Source organism: Sceloporus occidentalis, unplaced genomic scaffold, assembly GCF_023333645.1.
Source record: "Sceloporus occidentalis isolate IW3139 unplaced genomic scaffold, rSceOcc1.0.p SCAF_90, whole genome shotgun sequence".
Classification (NCBI taxonomy): Eukaryota; Metazoa; Chordata; class Lepidosauria; order Squamata; family Phrynosomatidae; genus Sceloporus; species Sceloporus occidentalis.
In genome coordinates, this window is record NW_028317070.1 from 83,290 (window position 1) to 105,320 (window position 22,031).

Genomic DNA, 22,031 nt, shown 5'->3' on the forward strand with positions numbered 1-22,031 from the left:
GGTCGCATTTGCGGCGTTTCTATGGGGGGGGTTCCTACGGCCCTGGGGGGGATTTATTCATTATCGGTCCCTCCCGCATGAGTTACTGGGGGGGGGATCTGTCCCCCTCGTCCCCCCTGTTCCTACGCCCATGACCACCACCCCCTTACACATCCATGCTATCACACACACACACTCATTCACAAGCATTTAAATACTCATTCATTCCATTAATCACACATACTTACCCAAAAACCCTCTCCCACCCCCTTACCTGAACTGCAGATCTCCTACTCGCAGACTTCTGCAGGGGCCCGGCTGTGCGAGCAACTTCTCTGGCCCCGCGCCCAGAGGAAGGAGGGGGGAGGTAGATTATGTGAGGACTTTGCTAGCTTCCTGTTCTCCTGCTGCTAATAGCAGAATCGCTGCTCGCGACCAAAGCACGGTAAGCAGCCTGGCCCCAGCAGAATGAGGTCTGATTAGAAGACGACCTTGATTATAAGACGAGGAGTATTTTTCAGAGCATTTGCTCTGGAAAAAACCTCGTCTTATAATCGAGCAAATACGGTATATGGTGGTGAATACATTATATGTCTAAATATGTGTTTTATTTACATAAATTCATAATAATTCATTTGAGTGTTTCCTTGTGTAGAGTCACTTTCTTCTCTGTATTTGTTGTTGTTAGGTCTTTATGCCTTATTATTTCACTCAAGCTATAGGCCCACCTCATATCTTCACTTTTGTTTTTGTCAGTTCTAACCTGCATTACTATGTTCAGCATTGTATTTTATGCTTAAGGAGTAAAATATTTCTTTTCCACAGGACAATAGTTGCAAGTCTGATTTCTTTTTAAAACGTTAAAAACAAAGGCTCAAAAATACAAGGAAAAATTTAGCCTGTAAACGCTGAATACAATGAAATATGAATAATTCAATTCTATAGCATCAAACACTTTTTTTTTTTTTTTATTAGGTGGCAGGACTTTGTTATACTAATAAAAGCCCATTATTGCATCACAGAGGATCCACAAAGAAGAAAACAGGTCTAAGTGACATAATAAACAAATGTAATGGAAACTAGGGGAATGTTGTCCCAAAAAAAAGAATGTTTAATTAGATTCTCTAAGTGCTCACAAACAAGTATTTACATGAATTTTACATTCATAGTTGACTATAACATAATTAAAATGTATATAGCACATAAATAAATGTTTATCTTAGAATTACAGCAAAGTTAGAAGTTCAGTTCCATTACATATTTCACTACTTTTCACAGTGTATTATTATCAGCCACAGATTTAAGAAGCAATGAGAAGTTAAATAAATATTTTATGAGTCCGCCATGTGAACTAAATCTCTCTCGTTTGCAGCTAAAAAAAACAGATGAGCAGAAGCATTTCCATTACATTACCACACCAAACAGGTCACAGGAGAGTAGAAATAACGCAAGTAGCCAAACTCTCTAAATATCTCTGCTAATGGAAAAATATCCATTGATATATAGATATACACCAGAGACATTCATTCAAGATCATTCAAAAGAATGAATGTTGCACTTGCTCATACCTTTCCGTACATCAAATCATTCCATCACTGAAGGTTAAATCACAAGTACATTACACTCTGTGTGTGTGGGTAGATGTACTGTATATAGACTACCGGTCAAACGTTTGGGGTCGCTTAGAAATGTCCTTGTTTTTTGTTTTTGAAAGAAAAGCATTTTTTGTCCTTTCGCACATCAAATGTATCCAAAATGTACAGTGATTTTTAATGGAATATCTTCATAGGCGTATAGAGACCCTTTATCAACAACCATCACTCCTGTGTTCCAATGCCACGTTGTGCTAGCTAATCAAAGTTTAAAAGGCTAATTGATCATTGAAAACCCTTTTACAAATATGTTAGCGCTAGAAATGTCCTTGTTTTCCATGAAAACAGCTAACTAACTCCAAGCATTTGAACAGTAGTGTATATAGATATACACATGATACACACACACACAAAACGTAGAAATGAAAGTTACAGGAGAGTATCAGTGGGGTAAAGATAATATAGTCTCACGAATTCAACTCCTTGGCAATATAGCCATGTAAAATTGGGCTAAATTAGCCAAAATGGGGTTAAATAATATATGGCCATATAGTACGATAACATCCCCAATATTTATGTCTCGGATAGATGCTTTCTAAATAGCATTTGCTGGATGCGCACACATATATAATAGTATATATTATGTATACATACATACATATTTCGTCCAAACCAAAAGGGCAGGAAGTAAAATTTCTTGCCCGTAAACAAATGTACCAAAACAATAAATGGTATTTCCTGCCCTTTCGGCTTGGACAGAAATTGGAGGGCAATTAACATTCAGAAACAAAACATTGTTGGCAATTACACTCATTCAGTCTCTCTCTGAATGACTCTACCTTCTCTGCCGACTGCTTCTGTGACCCTGCACCCTTGCCATGCAGGGCCACATTTTCTCTTGCATATTCTTACTCTTCTGTATGTTTTATTCTGTCTTCTTTCTTTATCCATTGTTCCTTGTGTCTTGTTTCTTTGCTTCTCATGGACACTTAGTTTAGGTTTTTGTTTCTTTGTTTTCTGACAAATTTTACTTCCAGGACTTTTAGTGCCAATGAAAGCGAAGCTTCTGGGCCCACCCTTTTTCTCAAATGGCGGAAACTGCACCCTTTTGTGGAAGTTCCCCAGAGTAGAATAATGAAGACAGATTTGCTGAGGTAGGGAGGTACAGAAAGTCTTCATTATTCTGGCCTACCGGTTAACTTCCGCAAAAGGGCCGAGCCTCCAGACACGCTCTCACTCCTGTTCTTTCAATTGAAGGTCTGGCAAAAGTAATGTACGCGAGGTCAAGGTTAGGGCCGGACTTAATCCTAGTCCTACTTGTATGTATGTTTCTACAATAAATAGCACATATGCTGTTTATTAAGATTTGAAACTATCCTTAAATCATTAAACATGCATCCCATAATACACTCTTAGGCGCTCGACATATCTCCATGGGTTATTCAACATCTAACTTTAATATTTCATGTAGCAATCAGTGTTTAACAGAGCATGAAAAGAAAGTAGCACAGTGTTGTAATTTCTACAATGACAGAAGGAATCACTTTACATTTGGTAGAGTCACAAAGGCGAATAATAACAAAAGTGAGTAGTATGAAGGTTCAGATAATGTTTACTGTTTGACACATCATAGGTGTAAAATTTTACTATTGCAGAATCCGCAGAAAGAATGTAACAAAAAAAAAAAACTGTCGGAGGGAATCTAAAGTTCTAAACCAAAGCACCATGAAAGTTTTAACTGACTGGCTGTATGTTAAACAGTTGAACTGGATAAGAGTAAACATCTTAAAAGCCTAGTGGAAAGTTGCCAATAGAATCAAGAGACCATTTTGTTTCCAGTTGTAATGCACCACTAATGCAGATGTGTGGCATGTCCTTGTTACTATGCACACTTACACAGATTGATTTCATGTTTCTCCCACTGAATGACTGTCAAAAAATCTTTCTTCATTCACAGGTATTTGAAAGAATGTCTGGGGTATATGAGGAAATATTCTATGTGGGAAAGGGAACTCCAAAGACAAACTTAAAGTCTCTTCCCTGGGGGTCCATTATTATTATTATTTATTGTTTTATATAGCGCCATCAAATTCTGTAGCGCTGTACAATGGGTAGACCGGACATAACAAGTAGTATGTAACATAACAAATTGACTTACAGAGACAACAGGTGAGGGGGGCCCTGCTCAAACGAGCTTACAAACTACAGGTTCATCACCCTCCATGGTTCTAGTAAACTAACATTAGCCTTCAACAACTCAGCCCCTTCCTGAAACCATACGGTGGGGCATTGGTCAGGGTCCAATTTTATCCAGCACTCAGTCTTGGACAACATTGAAGGCCCGCCACCCTATGACTAATCCAGCATTGGGACACTGGGAGCATATACCGTATTTGCTCGATTATAAGACGACCCCGATTACAAGACGACCCCCCAAATCTGAATATTAATTTAGGAAAAAAAATAAAAAGCCTGAATATAAGGCGACCCTATAGGAAAAAAGGTTTACCAGTAAATGTTAATTCATGTAAACTATTTTTTTTAATAAAAGCTATGATTGAGAAAAATGTTGGTTTTATTTCCTTCTATTTTCCAACCTGCCCCCCCAGTTATGCCCCAGAAATGCCTTATACCCCCTATATGCCACTGTGCCCCGTGATATGCCTTTTAACCCTCTAAATGCCACTATGCCCCATGATATGCCTTTTGACCCCCTATGTGCCACTCTGCCTCCAGAAATGCCTTATACCCCCCTATATGCCACTCTGGCATTAAGGGGGTTAAAAGGCATATTATGGCGCAGGGTGGCATATAGGGAGGTTTAAGGCATTTCAGGAGGCAGAGTGGCGTATAGAGAGTTAAAAAGGCATTTCTGGAGGCAAAGTGGCATTAAGGGGGTTAAAAGGCATTTCATAGAGCACTCTGCCTCCAGAAATGCCTTATGCCCCCCATTTAACACTCCCCCGCCCCCCCACCAAACTTACCGGTGCTTCTGAGTCCCCGGTGTGTAGCCGGGGAAGCGTGTAGATGTCTATGAGATTCGCGTAGACAACTTACGCTGCAGCCGAAAGGAGGTGTGGCTAGCAGCGGGGGTTGTCTGCGTCCATCGCGCAGACCTTCCCCGGCTGTCAGAGATCAGAGTTCCCCTGATCTCTGCCGCACCGGTGCGGAGAACTCTGATCTCTGAAAGCCGGGGAAGGTCTGCGCGATGGACGCAGACAACCCCCGCTGCTAGCCACACCTCCTTTCGGCTGCAGCGTAAGTTGTCTACGCGAATCGCGTAGACATCTACACGCTTCCCCGGCTACACACCGGGGACTCAGAAGCACCGGTAAGGGGGGGGGGACAGGAGGATCCAGGATCCGGATCTTAGTCAGACCTATTTGAGGTCTGATTATAAGACGACCCCGATTATAAGACGAGGGGTATTTTTCAGAGCATTTGCTCTGGAAAAAACCTCGTCTTATAATCGAGCAAATACGGTAAGTTTACTAAAACATAATGTTTATCAAAAATTGACATCTAATACTATAAATCGTCCTTCAGGGTCCAATACAGTGGAATGTATGTTATATGGTAGTGATCTGTGTAACAGAATAGCCACACCTCTTGACCTGGACACATGGGAGGCACTAATACATTCAACTATCCAAGGACCCCGTAGGGAGCTGTTATCTCCAGTGGGTCTTCTGTAAAAAGAGAATTCAGTTGTCTCAATTTTGTTAGAACCATTTTGCATTTTTACTGGGGAGTTCCATCCTTTGACGTTTCAGGAGATAGAAAAGGAACCAGTGCTACGCAATACCAGCCTTGTGTAAAAAGTTCAAAATGAACTGGTTCTGTTCTAGGACCAATTTTATTCAACATATTTATAAATGATCTCGCAATAGGCATTGAAAGTCATGTTTCCGTGTTTGCAGACACTAAACTCTGTAAAGTAATACAATGTCCTTGCTGCAGAGGTATTTAGATAGACTGGCGGACTGGGCACACAAATGGCAGATTAAATTTAATGTAGATAAATGCAAAGTTATGCACTTTGGGGTAAGGAATGCACAAGCAACTTATACCCTAAATAGTAGTGAATTAGGGATAACAACAAATGAGAAGGATTTGGGAATTGTTAGACAACTAGGCAACAACATGCAATGTCAGTCAGCAGTTGCTAAGGCCAGTAAGGTATTGTCATGTATACAAAAGGGCATAAAAATTTTGCCTCTATAAATCACACCTTGACTATGCTGTGCAATTTGGGGCAAAAAGGAATATAAAGGATATTATAGCACTCGAAAAAGGTGCAGAGGTGGGCTACAGAGTTAAAAAAAGGAATAAGACACTTTAGTTATGAAGAAAGGTTAATTCATTTAAATCTGTTTAGTTTAGAAAAACGGCACCTCAGAGGGGATATGATAGCATTATATAAATATATTCGGGGCCAATACAAGCCATTGTGTGGAAACCTATTCATAAACAGGACTATGCATAGGACACGTGGTCACACATTTAGACTGGAAGAAAGGAGATTTAGTCTAACGCAAAGGAAGGAAGGGGTTTTTACAGTAAGGACAATAAGGATGTGGAATTCTCTGCCTGCAGAGGTAGTTTTATCGGAGTCTGTACAGACAGTTAAACAGCAACTGAATACTTTTTAAATTATGGGGAAACAGCTTCTTGATCCAAGGAGAGATCTGGGGTCAAGAAGGATTTATTTCCCCTAGTTTGTTGCAAAATTGGAAAGACCTACAAACCAAATGTTTTTGCTTTCTTTTGGATCAACAGCAATTAACAGATGTGGCTGAACTTGATGGAGGTATGTCATTTTTCAGCCTACGTAACTTTGTAATTTAGTAAGGGAACATTTTGCTTCCTTATAAAACTAAAAACCTATGCAAGTGGTATATTATTCTATATAAAATATATTTGGGAGGAAGGGTAAAACCGCTGTCACTTTAGTCAACAATCCTGGATGTTAGGACTGAGCTTGTCACTAGAGACCAAGTATTTCAAGTACAAACCTATATACAAATATACACAGAACATACAAATAGAAAAGAAAAAAAATCCTCTCTGTTAGCAAGAAGACCACACAAAGATCTAATTAACAGTTTAAGCCAGATATTAATGAAGGAGAAGAATGTGCTAATTCTTCTGGTGGAAGGAAAAGTAATTGAAATCACATCTAAAAGGCTTAAACAGATTAAGAAATTGATCAGCAGGAAATGCTACAATAGACTGAAACAAAAGCTGCAAAGACAAGACACGCTCAGATACTGTAAGTATAAGCTCTTCACTGTGAAAAAACAATTTCTCTTCAGCAGCTATCTTGCTTCAGCTGAGATTTAAAATTTCACATGCCCCAGCAAAAGGACATTTAAGGAAAGAAAAAAAAAAGTGACTCATTCCAATACACAAAGAGAAGACTGAAAAGTAAAGTCTTGCCTTAACTATATTTTTTTCATACACAGATTTTTATTTTTATTTATTTAATTATTTTTTTGGGGGGGGGGGGGGTTGCGTATAATCCTAGTTTTAGAAGAGATTTCTTTCCAGATGAACACATTTGGATGTCGGCAGGCATAAGGTCAACTGAAAGTCATACTTTATTGAAGAATAAGTACTGAAGGTCTGAAAAACGGATTAGCATTTCAAGTATTACGGCAGTCTTTGTGTAGAGAGAACATTGCGCTGGTGAAGAAAAAAAAGAAAGTCCCTAGTAATACAGACGTCTCCGTAGAGAATACAGCCTTCTTGGATGGAGAGATTGTGACAACCAGCTCCACGGCACAATTTTCTTTCTAAATTTGTATACAAAAATTATACTTGAAATACTTCAGGCAAATTTTAAAAAGCAAGCAATTATTCCTCTTGCAAATGGAAGACACCGTTATAAAGCTTTCTAAAGAGGATATATACCTACCACGGGCTTTAAAATTACGGTAACATAGTTGTCCGCTGCTTGCAGCCATTGCAGGTCCACATACCCCATTACAAAATCACTGTGCACAGCTTTCAGTGGTGGTTTTGATGGCCTAATGGGATAGGCACATTCATATTTACTCGCTTGCTTAACTATAAATGATCATTTCCTCCTCTGCATGGTGCAATTTCCAGAACAAAAAAAAACCTCTATCAGGAATTATTTTCATCACAAGAAAATAGTCTTGTGGAAGAAAAGTCGCACTTGTTAACAATAAGCTCTCCTTGAATGTTGCTTAGCAATTTTCCACCAGTAAGGGAATAAAGCATGCACAGACCACTGCATTATAGACGGTAGTAGGGAACTTTTCTGCCATAAAGTACAAAATAGATTCTACGAGGTAATTTTGTACGTTGTCTTTGGCCATAAAAATGTAAAAGCTCTTTATCACAATTGAGTAGAATGAAATTTACGAAATAGCAAGAAATGAAATAGGAAGGTGGATCTGGTACAATGCCTTCTGTGTGCTTATGTGTGATTTGTTTCAAAAGAAGAGACCATGAAAACTGACTGTAAACTACAGTGTGTTTCCTTATACCAAACAATGGTTTTCAACTGAAAGCCAAGTACCCAAAGCTGGTCAAAATGAAGATTAAACAACATGTATGTCAGAGGGATTCAAGAAAAATGTCAGTATACCCATATCATTCTCTTTGTACACCTAGACAGTGTTTCAGCAAAATCCAGACAGAGAAAACAGGCATTCCTTTCACTTTAACCTTTAATTCAATGTTTGTGCTTTAAGGCAGCCACAGTAACGACAATAGCACAATGGTTAAATTAGTCCCACAGTGCCAGTGTTTTGTAACCCAGAGATTTTGAACACAAGGCAATGTGTACAAACTCTAGCTAAATCCACCGAGTCAGAGGAATAAAAATAATAGGCTCAAGACATGGTTTTTAAGAATATTTTCTTAAAGCTTCTTGTTAGTTTCAAAACTGCTTTATATACTTGATTTTCTTTTCTCCCAGAGAGAGACAGAGGAACGAGACAGAGAATACACCATTTTGTTCTTTAATCATACTCAATGAACTCTAATGTATTATTAAGAATAATATAAATAAAAATATAATACATAGAATACAACTTTTTGACCCTTGTCCATTTGACAGTAAAGTTTAAATTAGTATAGTATTCATGCTACTTATAATGTCAAAGGCTTCAGTGAGGGAATTTAAACATTCATGGGATAGGCATAAAGCTATCGCGACTAACATGGTTTGCATTTTTACATGAGGAAAAGCACGCAGACTAGAAGAGCTGAATGGTTCTTTTGAGCAATTAAATTAATCTCTTTATGTGTTAGTCTGTTAAAGTGTTTTACCTTTGACTAAAGACTTTATCCTTTCCTGGGCCGATAGATTAGATTAGATAGATTCACTCTTCTTATACCACTAGGAGGAGTTATCCTAACTTTCTTTTTCAGAACCTACATGGTTATTCCCTGCAATAAAGCCATCTCTTGATGACAAAGCATACATATTGAGGAAGTGATCCTGGTGGACCTGAAGTGTTTGCATAAGTGCTTCTTTTTTAAATATATTTTAGTGATAGCAGGTGCTGCTGTGGTTTAGAGAAAGCAAAAAAAAGCAGGGCCTTTGTCAAACCTTTGTTGCTTTTTTTTTTGCTTTCTCTAAATAAAGTAACCTAAAGATTGGAAGCCGTTTGGAGTGCTGGGATTCCTTTTCTTTGTTCGTGTGCTTCAAGAGGGTTTATGCTGTCCCTTTTTTCCTGCTAGCACCCAGCTTCCTAGGAGTTGAGTGCAGAACCATTTTTTCTTTTTTTGGTCATGGTAGGGATGAGAAAGGAGGGAATTATTGTAAAGACAATTGATTAGCTGTGCTAGTCTTAACCGCGTTCGCAATATAGGAGTATAAGACTATTTTATTCACATAAAAACAGCCCCTTACAAAATGTTTTACATTAGGACTTTACAAATCGTAACCTCTTGGTTACAAAACCAGCCATTATGACTATGAAGTTAGGTCTGAAAGATACAAACAGGCCCCTCTACCACTAAGCAGAGATGTTAATTATAAAAATTCATTAAAAAAGCAACAATAGAAAGGTGCAGATATCATTAAAAAAGGGAGTACAGGCCTTTGTGATCTGGTAAATTTCACCACCAACATCGAACAAATTTGAACTCTGAGGTAACTAAATTAGCTATATTTTAGGCCTTGGGAAGAATTCTTTTTACGTCCATCAAGTATATAATTATAGGTGATGATGTATAGCTCAGTTGCACTTGTGACAAAATGTCAATCACAAAGCCCCTGGCAGAACCAGTATAGAAAACGCATAGAATCAAAATTCAGGAGGCCTTAGTCGGGAAGATTTAAGTTCCTTAAGGAAGAGTAGGTCCTTCTATTGTGAAGCAGAAAAAAAAAGTATAATGACAAGCTCAATTTCCAAATAAAAAGAAGTCTCAAATCGAACACAGCAACATCAAAGCATCAAGCTCAAAGGCACATTGTTGAAAGCCATTATTTCTATAGATGAAACCTTTGAACAGCCTAAAGAATGAGTTCCTGTTCTCCTACTCATATCTAAATGGGCTTCTTGCACTATAATGTGCTGCTACATGCTTACTGGATTGTTTATGTTTGATATTTTTAATGTCACAAAGGCTGTACTTGCACACTGAACCAGTTAACTAGAGAAATAAAACAAAATGTGCATATGTAAAACAAAAAAAGAACACAAAAGCAACGGTACTTAACCTTAGGAACTGTCCATATTACCAGGATTTCGCTATTTAATCACAGGTCAATAGTTTGCACTGAACAGAGTATTTCTAAATCAAGGATTGTTATGTGGACCCGACTCTAAGATAATTGATGATCCTTATAAAATCTGTCTGATCTTCTTATAATTATAAGACTCTTTTTTTTTACCTTCCAATTTCTTAATCTTAAGAGAATTTTCAATAATTACTAGGGCAAATTACAGATCAGTATGACAAGCATATCTCCATTGTAGTACGGCTAGATGCTTCAACTTAAAGGGACGTCCCTGACACCCAAAATAAATTTATGCATTTTTCCAAAACTGGAAAAAAATACAAATAATAAAACACTTACTTGACAGAAATTGTGCAATACAGACCCCTGCATGCAGCATTCAGCAGAGCCAGCGCTGTAGATGGCTTGAGGTGAGTACTTGATGTGCAGGACATTTAACCGGGGATGAAGAAGTCTCTCTTTAAAGTAATCTCTGGGTATTTTCATATGCATTCTTCCAAAACGAAAACAAAATAAAGATACAGCCCTTACCTGACCTAGAAGATCCAGTCCTTAAGCGGACATTAAGCGGAAAGTGCTCCTATTAAAATCAATGGCAACACTTTCCATTCATGTCTGAAAAGGCCCATGTAGACAGCGTTTGCCAAGCCAGTGCTTTCTTAATTTCTTGCCGACTAATTATGTATGAGGTATATCATAAAAAGATGTCCCTAGATGACCAATGATATACCTGACTAGGTCACATCGATCACCATAACCGGAGCAGCCGGTCTACAGCAGATCCCTCGCGCATCTGTGCATGTGATGACTTCTATAGCTAATCACAGGCACCGATACAGGCAAATGTACTCTGACACTTTCCCTGTTGCTATAATTATGAGCTGGATACATAAAACAATAAGAAACAGTGATTTGTAAAGTATATTGTTAGCGTGGTGGAGGAAAGTAAGTTTGGAATTCGAGGTAAGATAGGGGTTAAACAAAAAAGAAAACAGACACCGAAACAAATATATTGCTGTTACGCATTTTTGGGACTATTTTGTAACAGGTTAGAATACTATTGATACTACTGATATTTAAGGACATCTGATAACCTACCGTCTACAGAATTCTTGTTTTCTTTACGTAAGACTAGCTATGGGATAGCAACCAGATACCACTCTCTCCTTTGAAAGTTTATGAAAATGAATAGTACTCCAACGTAACCAAACACATTGATACACATCTTATAATCCTGTATCTGAATAGGCAATGATTAATTTTATATATTCCTTAGTTATAACATTTTGCCATATCCTGGAAAACCCCCAGTGTGCTTCCTGCTGTACATAACGAAAAATAATTACAGCAAGACAGCTTTGTTTCACAGTAGAAAGCCTGCCCCTTGACTCATTTGACTTTGCTCGCTGGCCAGCTCAGGTTATCTGGATTTCAATTATTTAAATTCTCTAAGGTAAGGTCTTACTTACCTATTAATTAATAATAAAACATTTTGACAGTAGATAAAATATTGACGGAAAAAAGCATACTTAACACAATCCATGCAACAAAATCTACCGTGAAGGTACTTGTGGATACTGTTTATATTGTACAGCATTAAGACACTATGTAAATTAATAAATAACAATGATAATATAATCCAAAGGTACCTAACAGTCCGACAAGTGCAGGTCAGCATCTTGTGGCTAGCAATCAGTTCCCTTGTGTATTCACACAAACCTCCTCAACACTGAGCAGTGTTCAAGGCCCTTTTTCTTGCATTTTTAAAAACATTGCTAGGTCGCTTTTGAGGCTCTCTTAAGAAAGACCTAAGAAAGTCACAACATTAACTGTTTTTGTTGTACAATAAAAGTCACTGAATTTTTCTGTATCAACAAGTATGCTGGGTTCCGTGTCCTACTGTTTTTAGAGCTTTATTAACAAGATACCAAACCTGTGTCACCAGGAATAGAATCTGTTGAGTGCGAAGGAGGTGCTGTGATCGCTCATTAAGCACTTGTCAGGTTCGGGGCTGGATTAACCAAGGTGCACGTGAAGCAATAGCTATGAGGCCTCAGAGGGGAACCTAATCTGTATTAGGCCTACTTGATTTTTTGTAGCCCAAATTGCTCTAATGCTTTTACAAATCAGCTGCCTATGATGTCTGGATTAATGTGAGTCAGACACTAGCAGAGAGACACTACAACCTGATTAATCAAGTGCAAAGTCAGTTCCTCTCTCCCAGTGTCCATCTGCACCCGGGCAGCAAACTGTGCGCTGATTGGCTGTTGAGCCTCTCTTCCCTGGATTCCCTACGTGTTACACAGGCCTACATGCCCAGTCAGAGGGTGTGCAGGATCTTGTATCCTGCTGCCCCAAAATACAAGGGTGAGTCTTGAAGTGAGGGTAGCAACTCTAGGTCAGTCTTAAGGAGTTTAAGGGACTAGTACATTTCCCCATCCCCCTGTGCTGAGGATAGAGTGGATATGTTAAAATGGCTTGCTGTCTACGAAAATATAAATAGCACTGCAAGTTCAAGAAGCACTAAAAACAAAGCCTTGGTCTAGAATAGGGCTGCAACTAACGATTATTTTAATAATCGATTAGTTGGCCGATTATTTTTTCGATTAATCGGATTAAAAAAAACAATATGCAAATTTTTGGTTTATTTAAAATGTAATGAACTGGATGTTAAAAAACAACTTAAAATTTACATTAACATTCTTATTTTGTTATGATGTAATAAAAAAACAATATGTTCAAAGTACAAAAACCCAAACACAATATTTATGAAACAAAATAACCCCAAACATTCTGAAAAGAGGTGGACTATTACTGTTCAAGAAACTTTGCCCCAGCCCTGGCACTTTGCACCCAGCACTTTGCACCCAGCACTTTGCACCCAGCACTTTGCACCCAGCACTTTGCACCCAGCCCTGGCACTTTGCACCCAGCACTTTGCACCCAGCCCTGGCACTTTGCACCCAGCCCTGGCACTTTGCACCCAGCCCTGGCACTTTGCACCCAGCACTTTGCACCCGGCACTTTGCACCCGGCACTTTGCACCCAGCACTTTGCCCCAGCCCTGGCACTTTGCACCCTGGCACTTTGCACCCAGCCCTGGCACTTTGCACCCAGCACTTTGCACTGTGCCCCTGCACCCAGTCTCCAACTCTGCCCTGCACCCAGCCCTGCCCCCACATTCTGCCCTGCCCCCAAACTCACACCCTGCACCCACTCTGCCCTGCACCCACACTCACACCCTGCACCCACTCTGCCCTGCACCCACACTCACACCCTGCACCCACACCCTGCACCCAGTCTCCAACTCTGCCCTGCACCCCCACCCTGCCCTGCACCCAGTCTCCTGCCCTGCCCCCACACTCACACCCTGCCCTGCATCCCCACCCCCACTCTGCCCTGCACTCAGTCTCCTACCCTGGCCTGCCCCCCCACCCCCACTCTGCCCTGCATCCCCTGAAACCCCACCCCCGCGAATCGCTCTGTGCGAATGGAGCCACTCGCACAGAGCGAACCGCTCTGTGCGAATGGAGCCACTCGCACAGAGCGAACCGCTCTGTGCGAATGGAGCCACTCCCACAGAGCGAACCGCTCTGTGCGAATGGAGCCACTCGCACAGAGCGAATCGCTCTGTGCGAAGGGAGCCACTCGCACAGAGCGAACCGCTCTGTGCGAACGGAGCCACTCGCACAGAGCGAACCGCTCTGTGCGAACGGAGCCACACGCAACTAAAAGAAGGCGGAGAGTGCAGCGGAAGCGGGGAACGCTCGCGGAGGTAAGTAAAAGGAGCCGAGTGCTCCAACAACGAATCGATCACTCGATTAATCGATAACGGAAATCGTCGACAACGATTTCCGTTATCGATTATTATCGATTTTATCGATTCGTTGTTTCAGCCCTAGTCTAGAAGCAAAACCATCATGCAAATCCCATAGATTTTCGTCTCAGCACAATTTACCTGGGTTCGTAGAATTTCACCTTTTGACAACTGCATATCACCAGTCAGCTCTTTCACAGAGATACCCAGTGGCTCTAGCCGTTTACTGAAGTAATTTGTCATCTCGGCCGCCAAGGCCTTCATGGGAGCTACGTATACAATCTGTAGGGATGGGGGGGGTAAAGGAGAGAAAGACACTTGGTTGATAAATGAACAAAATGCACAATCTCATCTGTCCGAATTCTAACTAATACCAAGGACAATTTATTATGAAATATGAACCGTGAGAAAACAAAAAATCTTAATAGTGATACATGAAAAGTAGTTATCTTTACTGGGTAAGTGTGTAGCTTTTTAGAGGACAATGGATTTTGTTTATATAGCCTCATCACTTTGAAAATTGGTTTGGCATGAAAGCTAAATAGATTTTCAAAGCTTTTCATATGGGTAATACGATTTTCAGAATGTAACACATAATTGCTGTAATAATAATGAAGGAAATCAAGCGGCATTCTTTACGAGTATTGGAAATTATTAATCCCCTTCAAAACTTTTAGATTTGCTGCAAAAAAAATAAATAAAATAAACCACAAAAACATTTTGTTTATTTATACATACTCATACATACCTTAAATTCATCCTTTTTAATAACACCTTGTTGGATGTTTTGACGAATTTCATGTAGAACTGTCAGCATGGCAATATTTGTTTTGCCAGCTCCTGTAGGCGCACATATAAGCATGTTCTCATTTGTGTTGTAGGCTGTCTCAAATACGATGGACTGGATGCGATTAAGTCTTTTGATACCCTTAAAGACTACCTGTCCAATCTGGGGGGAAAAAATATAATAATTAGAAGTACACATATATATATATATATATATATATATATACAAACTATAAAACATACACATCCCACACAATCAATGGAAAGAAAAAAATTTAAATCCTTCCTACTAGTGAATTTGTGGTATAAAGATCCAGAATGTGTGAAAAGATGTGAGGAGCTAATCCGTTTTGCAAATCCAATTAATGCAGTTTAATATGACATTAAGCCTTACCAGAGGAAAGAAAACACACTGTACGGTAATTATAATAACTATATGCTAAGCTGTCTGGATGTGTGTGTCAGTAGATGCACGCATTATACAAACGTCAGCTCCCACTGTACAATTTAATTTTAAAAAGGAACATTTAAAATGAAACAAGTATACAGATATACCTGTTGAAGCATTAAATATAATGACGGTCTACTGTATAATGACACCACTGCATATAAACCAATACAAGTCCGTCCCAGTGGCACTGCAATGGAGAAAGGTAACTTATCCAAGAAGAAAATGTTACTTTTAAACCCCGGAGTACCAGGGGCACATTTTTCTCACGGGAGGTTGGGATAGTTTTCTTCTCTTTGTCTTCCAATAATAAGCTATATATTTTACAAGCAGCTTATAAAAGGTAAGCTATTCGAAGAAGCTAGAACTTCATATGGTAGGCCCTCTGGAGTGCACCTCCTTCAGGGCGAGTGGCTTTATGTAGGAGCAGGGGCAGCCGCTTGCCCCCTTTAGTGGGAGTGAAGCCTGGAAAATGACTACATGCCACTCCTATTCCCAGAAAAAGAAAATACTGACCGAGGGAAACAAGGCTTCAACAAGAGACTCCAGGTCAAACCGGGAGAGTACCCAGGTCTGAACATAACATGATATGATGGTTATAAAAAAAATCCCGAACCAATATTAAAGCTGTCAATATTCTAAGTATTGACACTCACCCCGCAAGTAAATTTATAATATTTATGTTGTGGAACACAAAGTCTCCAAAAGTGACAATACCCAATATAGGCATAAAACACATTTTACTACAGAAAAACAATCTAGGGACAAAATACACATTCATCGGCTTTTGAAGACTACAACTCATCACCCTTATAATCATTGTGACACCACAGTAGTGCACAAGAGCTAATTTAAATAAATTACTGTACAAATATAAACAAATACTGTATAATAAATAGTGTGTTGTGTGCGCCATTAATAATCTCTGCTTAAATTTTAATTCTTTTTTTTCTAATTGGTTTCCGAGTGATCAGCATTCCCTGCAGTATAGAGGAAGCTGCCATGTTAAGCTGTAAAAACAAGGCTTTTCTCTTAATGCAAGTTTTTTGTGTATTGTTAAACACAAGCCTTTATGCTACACTACAAAAGATTATTGGCTTTATGCATTTATTTTGCCAACCACGTGTTCCATACATGTTTGGCACTGAAGGGTTAAATGTGCAGTTTCACCTACTTTGCTGAATTTAACACTTTTGAAGTTAGGGCTATGTAATGTCCAGACCCTTCCTACAAACAATTCTTTAATCATGTAAAATGTTGCATTTGTCATAATTGTTTCCAATTGTCTTGTGGCACTAAGTGAGATGATAGGCCATTGCTACAGAAACTGGAGAGGCTTCTTAAGATGTCTGTGTTGTCTGAATGTGATTAAACCTTCAGAGAAAAGAACACATTGAAAGATGTGCTGAGAAAAGTCTTATTTGCATAACACAATGGTTTCTGTGGAACAGCACCTTTAAAACTTAAAGACTAGCGAATAAGAAAAAGATAAGCTAAACTAAGGAAATCCTTTTATATACAAGTAACTACTAAAAGTTAGTCAATAAATTGCACAACTGCTCTATGGGTGACTATCCTGATCACGATTAAAATTAATATTTGATGTACTAATTGTACTTTAATTTTAAGTAAAAATGCTACTTCTTGTTAGTCAATAGTGATATAGTGAAAAAATAGTAAAGATAACATTCCAGCATACTCTCCGTTAGGTACCCCACAGATTAAAATTACAATCACTAAGAAGCAAAGCAATATATATACTTCAAAGGGAACCAGTCCTATCCCAATTAATGTATAAACGTAATACATTTAATCCTCAAAACGGCTCTATTTATATATTATAATGTAGTCAATGTGTGTGTGCGCAACAGTATTGGGACACCTGACCATTCCACCATCAGGGACTTTAATGACATCACATTTTAAATACATAGACATTAATATGAAGAATTTCCACTCTTTCATCCAGTAGAGCATTTGTGAGGTCAGGGACTGATGTTGGACCAGAAGGCCTCGCTCACAATCGCCATTCCAGTGCATCTCAAAGGTGTCAGATGGGGTTGAGGCCAGGGCTCTGTGCGGACCAGTCAAGTTCTTCCACACTAAACTGATCCAACCATGTCTTTATGGAGCTTGGTTTGTGCTCTGGGGAACAGTAATGCTGGAATAAAGGGCCTTCTCCAAACTCTCCTCACAAAGTTGGAAGCATAGCATTGTCCAAAATGTCTTGGTATGCTGAAGCATTAAGATTTCCTTTCAGTCGAAGGGAACCCCTGAAAAACACCCCATACAATTATTCCTCCCACACCAAACTTTACAGTTGGCACAATGCAGTCAGAGAGGTAATGTTCTTCTGGCATCTACCAAACCCAGACTCGCCTGTCAGACTGCCAAGCAGAGACGCAGAACTTGTGTCCACTGCTCCAGAGTCAGCATGCTTCAGATATGGGATCAGCAGAGCATTGGCAACTTTTATGCACCATGCTACTCTGACTTTATGTGCTCTTACGCTTTGTGGCGGAGTTGCTGCTGTCCCTTAACGCTTCCCTTTTCCAATAATACCGCTTACAGTCTACCGTAAAATAACTAGCAGGGGTGACATGTCATGAACTGCAATGCTGGCATCCTATCACAGAACCACGCTTGAATGCTAGCAGCTTGATTTTATACACCGGTGGCAATGGGTCTAACTGAAACACCTGAACTCAATAAGGAGGTGTGCCCCAATATATTGTCTATATTGTGTATATCAGGGTTTGACAAATCCTGGGCATCAGGTCACCATGGTGATTCAAAATCACTACATGGCGCCTGAGAGGTATGCCTGGCTGCAGCTAACCTCTTCCACCTTTCGGGCTCCCCGTCTGCTCCCAAAATGGTGTAACTTTACTTAGTAGAACATATCAGCAAATGCAAAATGTACATAGAGAAAATTGTTGCATCCTAGGGCTTGACTATAGGTGGATGCTTAGGCAGGCACCAGTATTACATGGCGACGATAGGCAGCCATGTAATACTTGTGAAGTACAACACTGGATTAGTGTGTGGGGATGCGGTTAGAAGGTACCTATTTTACGGTTGTTACAGAATCTGGGCAAAATGCATTTTTTTATTTTTTTTTTTACTATTAAATCCTGATTTTTAACAATGTCTGCTCTTCACCAATTAAATGCCAGACACTAAAGGGGTTAATTCCCCCAAGTACTTTTTAGAATGCGCCTGTCACGCACAGCGTATAGTAGAACCTGATGTCAGGTAGCACAGCACGTGCAAGTCCAACAGACAGATAACAAAAGTCCAGTGCAGAATAGTAGAGAAGCAAGCCGAGGTCAGGAAGCCGGAAGTCTGGATCGTTGCAGGGTAAGCCGAGGTCAGGAAGCCAGAAGTCAGAATCGTCGCGAAGGAAGCCAGAGTCAAACGCCAGGGAAACAGGAACAAGCCGAGTCGGTAATGGAAAATCACACAGGAACGCTTACTGAGGAGTAGACACTATACAAGATAGGTCCGACCATCAGAAGGCAAGGCTGGAAGGTTTCTGAGGCTCTTAAATAGGCAGAGGAAGTTTAGGCACCAATTAACGGTTTCCCGCCAACAATTCAAAGTGCAGTTATGTCACCTCCGGTCCGCGGCCATCTTGGGATTGGCGAGGTCATAAATTTCTAAAAGGAGCGGTAGTACCGGCTGGCGCCACTAGGTGGTGTGCAGCGGAACGTGTGCACACGGCAGGTCCAGATCTGGCTCCAGTAGGTGGCGGTTGCCGTGTGGAGTTGCAGGGTCTTCCCTGTCCTTGCGGCGGCTGCAGCTGCTGACCCGAGGCGGGAGGTCTCCCTCTCCTCCGCGGCGGTTGAGGCTGCTGCGGCAAGGCGGGAGGTCTCCTCCCTCTCCGTGGCGGCTGCCGATCCGAGGACCGGGAGGAACCAGCAGCCAGGTACGTGACAGTACCCCCCCTCGAAGGGGCGACCACCGGGCGACCCCTGGCAAGACCAACACGTCTCCTGGCGAGGAAGACACGTACCAGACGAGGGGCGTTGAGACGAGCAGCGAGAACCCAGGAACGACTCTCCGGACCAAGTCCTTTCCAGTGGATCAGATACTGCACGCTCCCTTGTTGTCTGCGAGTGGCCAGAATCATTTGAGGACATCGCCGAAGAGGATCTGCGCCAGAAGTCCCCGCAGCAGGCGGTCTCACGGTAGTAAAGCGATTGCACACCAGGGGTTTCAGAAGAGAGACATGAAAGACTCGAGGAATCCGGAGGGTTCGAGGTAAGAGGAGTTCGTAGGCTACTGGATTGACCCAGCGAATGATAGGAAAAGGACCAATAAAACGTGGAGCCAATTTCATGGAAGGAACCCTGAGCTTGAGATACCGGGTGGACAACCAAACCCTCTCTCCCGGTAAATACGCAGGAGCACTGGAGCGTCTCGTTTGCTTGATGCTCCTGATGCCTGCCCGCCTGTTGCAATGCCTCTAGTACTGACGACCACGTGGACCGTATGGTAGTCAATCTCTCCTGTAATTCTGGAACCGCAGAGGCAGGAAACGTTCCGGGAAATGACTGAGGATGCAGACCATATAAGCAAAAGAATGAGGATACTGCTGTGAACTCCTGTACGGAGTTGTTACGGGCAAACTCAGCGAAAGGTAGCAGATTAACCCAATTGTCCTGGTGGTTATTGACAAACAGGCGTAAATACTGCTCCAAGTGTTGATTAGCCCTCTCTGCTGCTCCGTTGGATTGGGGATGATACGCGGACGAGAATGCCAGAGTAATTCCCAAGGCCATAGTAAATTCACGCCAGAAGCGTGCTACGAATTGTGAACCTCGGTCGGAGACAATCTCGGACGCTAATCCGTGGAGACGGACGATCTCGCGTATAAAGACTTCAGCCAACATGGCAGCAGAGGGCAACTTTTTCAACGGAATCATATGAGCCATCTTAGAAAAGCGATCAACGACCATGAGGATAACCGTATGGCCCCTGGAGTTAGGTAAGTCCACAATAAAGTCCATGGCTATGTGTGTCCACAGCGTCGAAGGAAGAGGTAGAGGATGCAACAGACCAGCAGGAAGTCTCTTGGAAGATTTGTTAGCCGGACACTTAGTACAGGACTGGACGAATAAGACAACGTCCTTGGCCCAATTCGGCCACCAAAAAGTTCTGGAGACGAGATCCTTCGTGCGTGTAATTCCCGGATGTCCCACCGTCCTGGAACCATGAGAAATGCGGAGTACTCGAGACCGGAAACGAACAGGAACAAACCACTTGCCAGCAGGTAGAGACACCGGAGCTTGGGATTGCATACTGACAATACGATCCAGAAGGGGGGTACGACAGGTAAGTTGGATAGCAGCCATGACCTTGGTAGCCGGAACGATCGCCTCGGGTTCGTGACACTCCTCGTCCGGAAACGTGTGCATACGTGAGAGAGCGTCAGCCTTGATGTTCTTGGACGCCGGACGGTAGGTCAAAACAAGGAAATCGCGACAGGAACAAGGACCATCTCGCTTGACAAGGATTGAGACATTTTGTGGTCTCGATGTACTGTAAGTTTTTATGATCCGTCAAGATCAAGGTAGGAACTTGTACACCCTCCAGCAGATGTCGCCACTCCTCCAAGGCAAGTATAACCGCCAACAGTTCCTTGTTGCCGATGTCATAATTCCTCTCCGCAGAAGAGAATCTCCTAGAAAAATAACCGCACGGGTGTAGTGGCCCACTATAGGAGGCCCTCTGGGATAGAACAGCCCCCACGTCCGTCTCTGATGCATCCACCCAGAACAAAGGGTAGTAAGGGATCCGGAAGTCACAGTACCGGAGCTGTAATAAACCTCTCCTTCAACTGGTCAAAAGCGGAGACAGCAGCGGGTGACCATTCGATGGTATTGACCCCTTTCTTGGTAAAGGCCGTCAAAGGAGAAGCAATCTTCGAATAGTGCCTGATAAAGCGTCTGTAATAGTTGGCAAACCCCAAAAAGCGTTGTAATGGTTTGAGACCCACAGGCTGTGGCCAGTCCTTGATAGCCCGTACTTTGGATGGGTCCATCTCAAACCCCTCCGGGGAAATGACATACCCCAAGAACATGACCTTGCGGACCTCGAAGGTACATTTCTCCAGCTTGGCGTAGAGCCCATGTTGCCGTAGTCGGTGTAGCACTTTAGCTACCTGCGTGCGATGAGTCAAGAGGTCCGAGGAATAAATCAAAATGCCATCTAGGTACACCACGACAAACTGTTGCAGGAAATCTCTGAGGCAATCGTTGATGAACTCCTGGAAGACAGCTGGCGCATTGCATAACCCGAACGGCATCACTGTATACTCGTAATGTCCTGATCGTGTATTAAAAGCCGTCTTCCACTCATCATCAGCACGAATTCTAACAAGGTTGTAAGCCCCCCGAAGATCCAGCTTGGTATAAATGGTAGCTCCGCGCAAACGGTCAAAAAGTTCGGAAATCAATGGAATGGGGGTAGGTGTTACGTCTCGTGATCTTGTTAAGACCCCTGTAATCGATGCACAGGCGAAGCTCTCCATCCTTCTTTACAAAAAAAAATCCTGCTCCAGCGGGTGACGTAGATCGGTGAATAAATCCCCGACGAAGATTCTCCTCAATATACGACTCCATGGCTTTAGTCTCTGGGACGGAGAGCGGATAAACCCGACCTCTGGGCGGCATGGTACCAGGA

The 22,031-nt window shown here is 41.5% G+C and overlaps 1 protein-coding gene across 1 annotated transcript in view; it reads right to left on the bottom strand.

Moving 5' to 3' along the window:
• Window positions 1–22,031, bottom strand: part of LOC149284584 (activating signal cointegrator 1 complex subunit 3-like) — a 126,618-nt gene that overhangs the window by 42,493 nt on the left and 62,094 nt on the right. The window contains exons 8-9 of the mRNA XM_089496453.1: window positions 14,859–15,059; window positions 14,252–14,392 (exon numbers count right to left, since the gene is read on the bottom strand). Coding sequence (XP_089352579.1) covers window positions 14,252–14,392; window positions 14,859–15,059 — 342 coding nt within the window. The remainder of the gene's footprint in view (window positions 1–14,251; window positions 14,393–14,858; window positions 15,060–22,031) is intronic.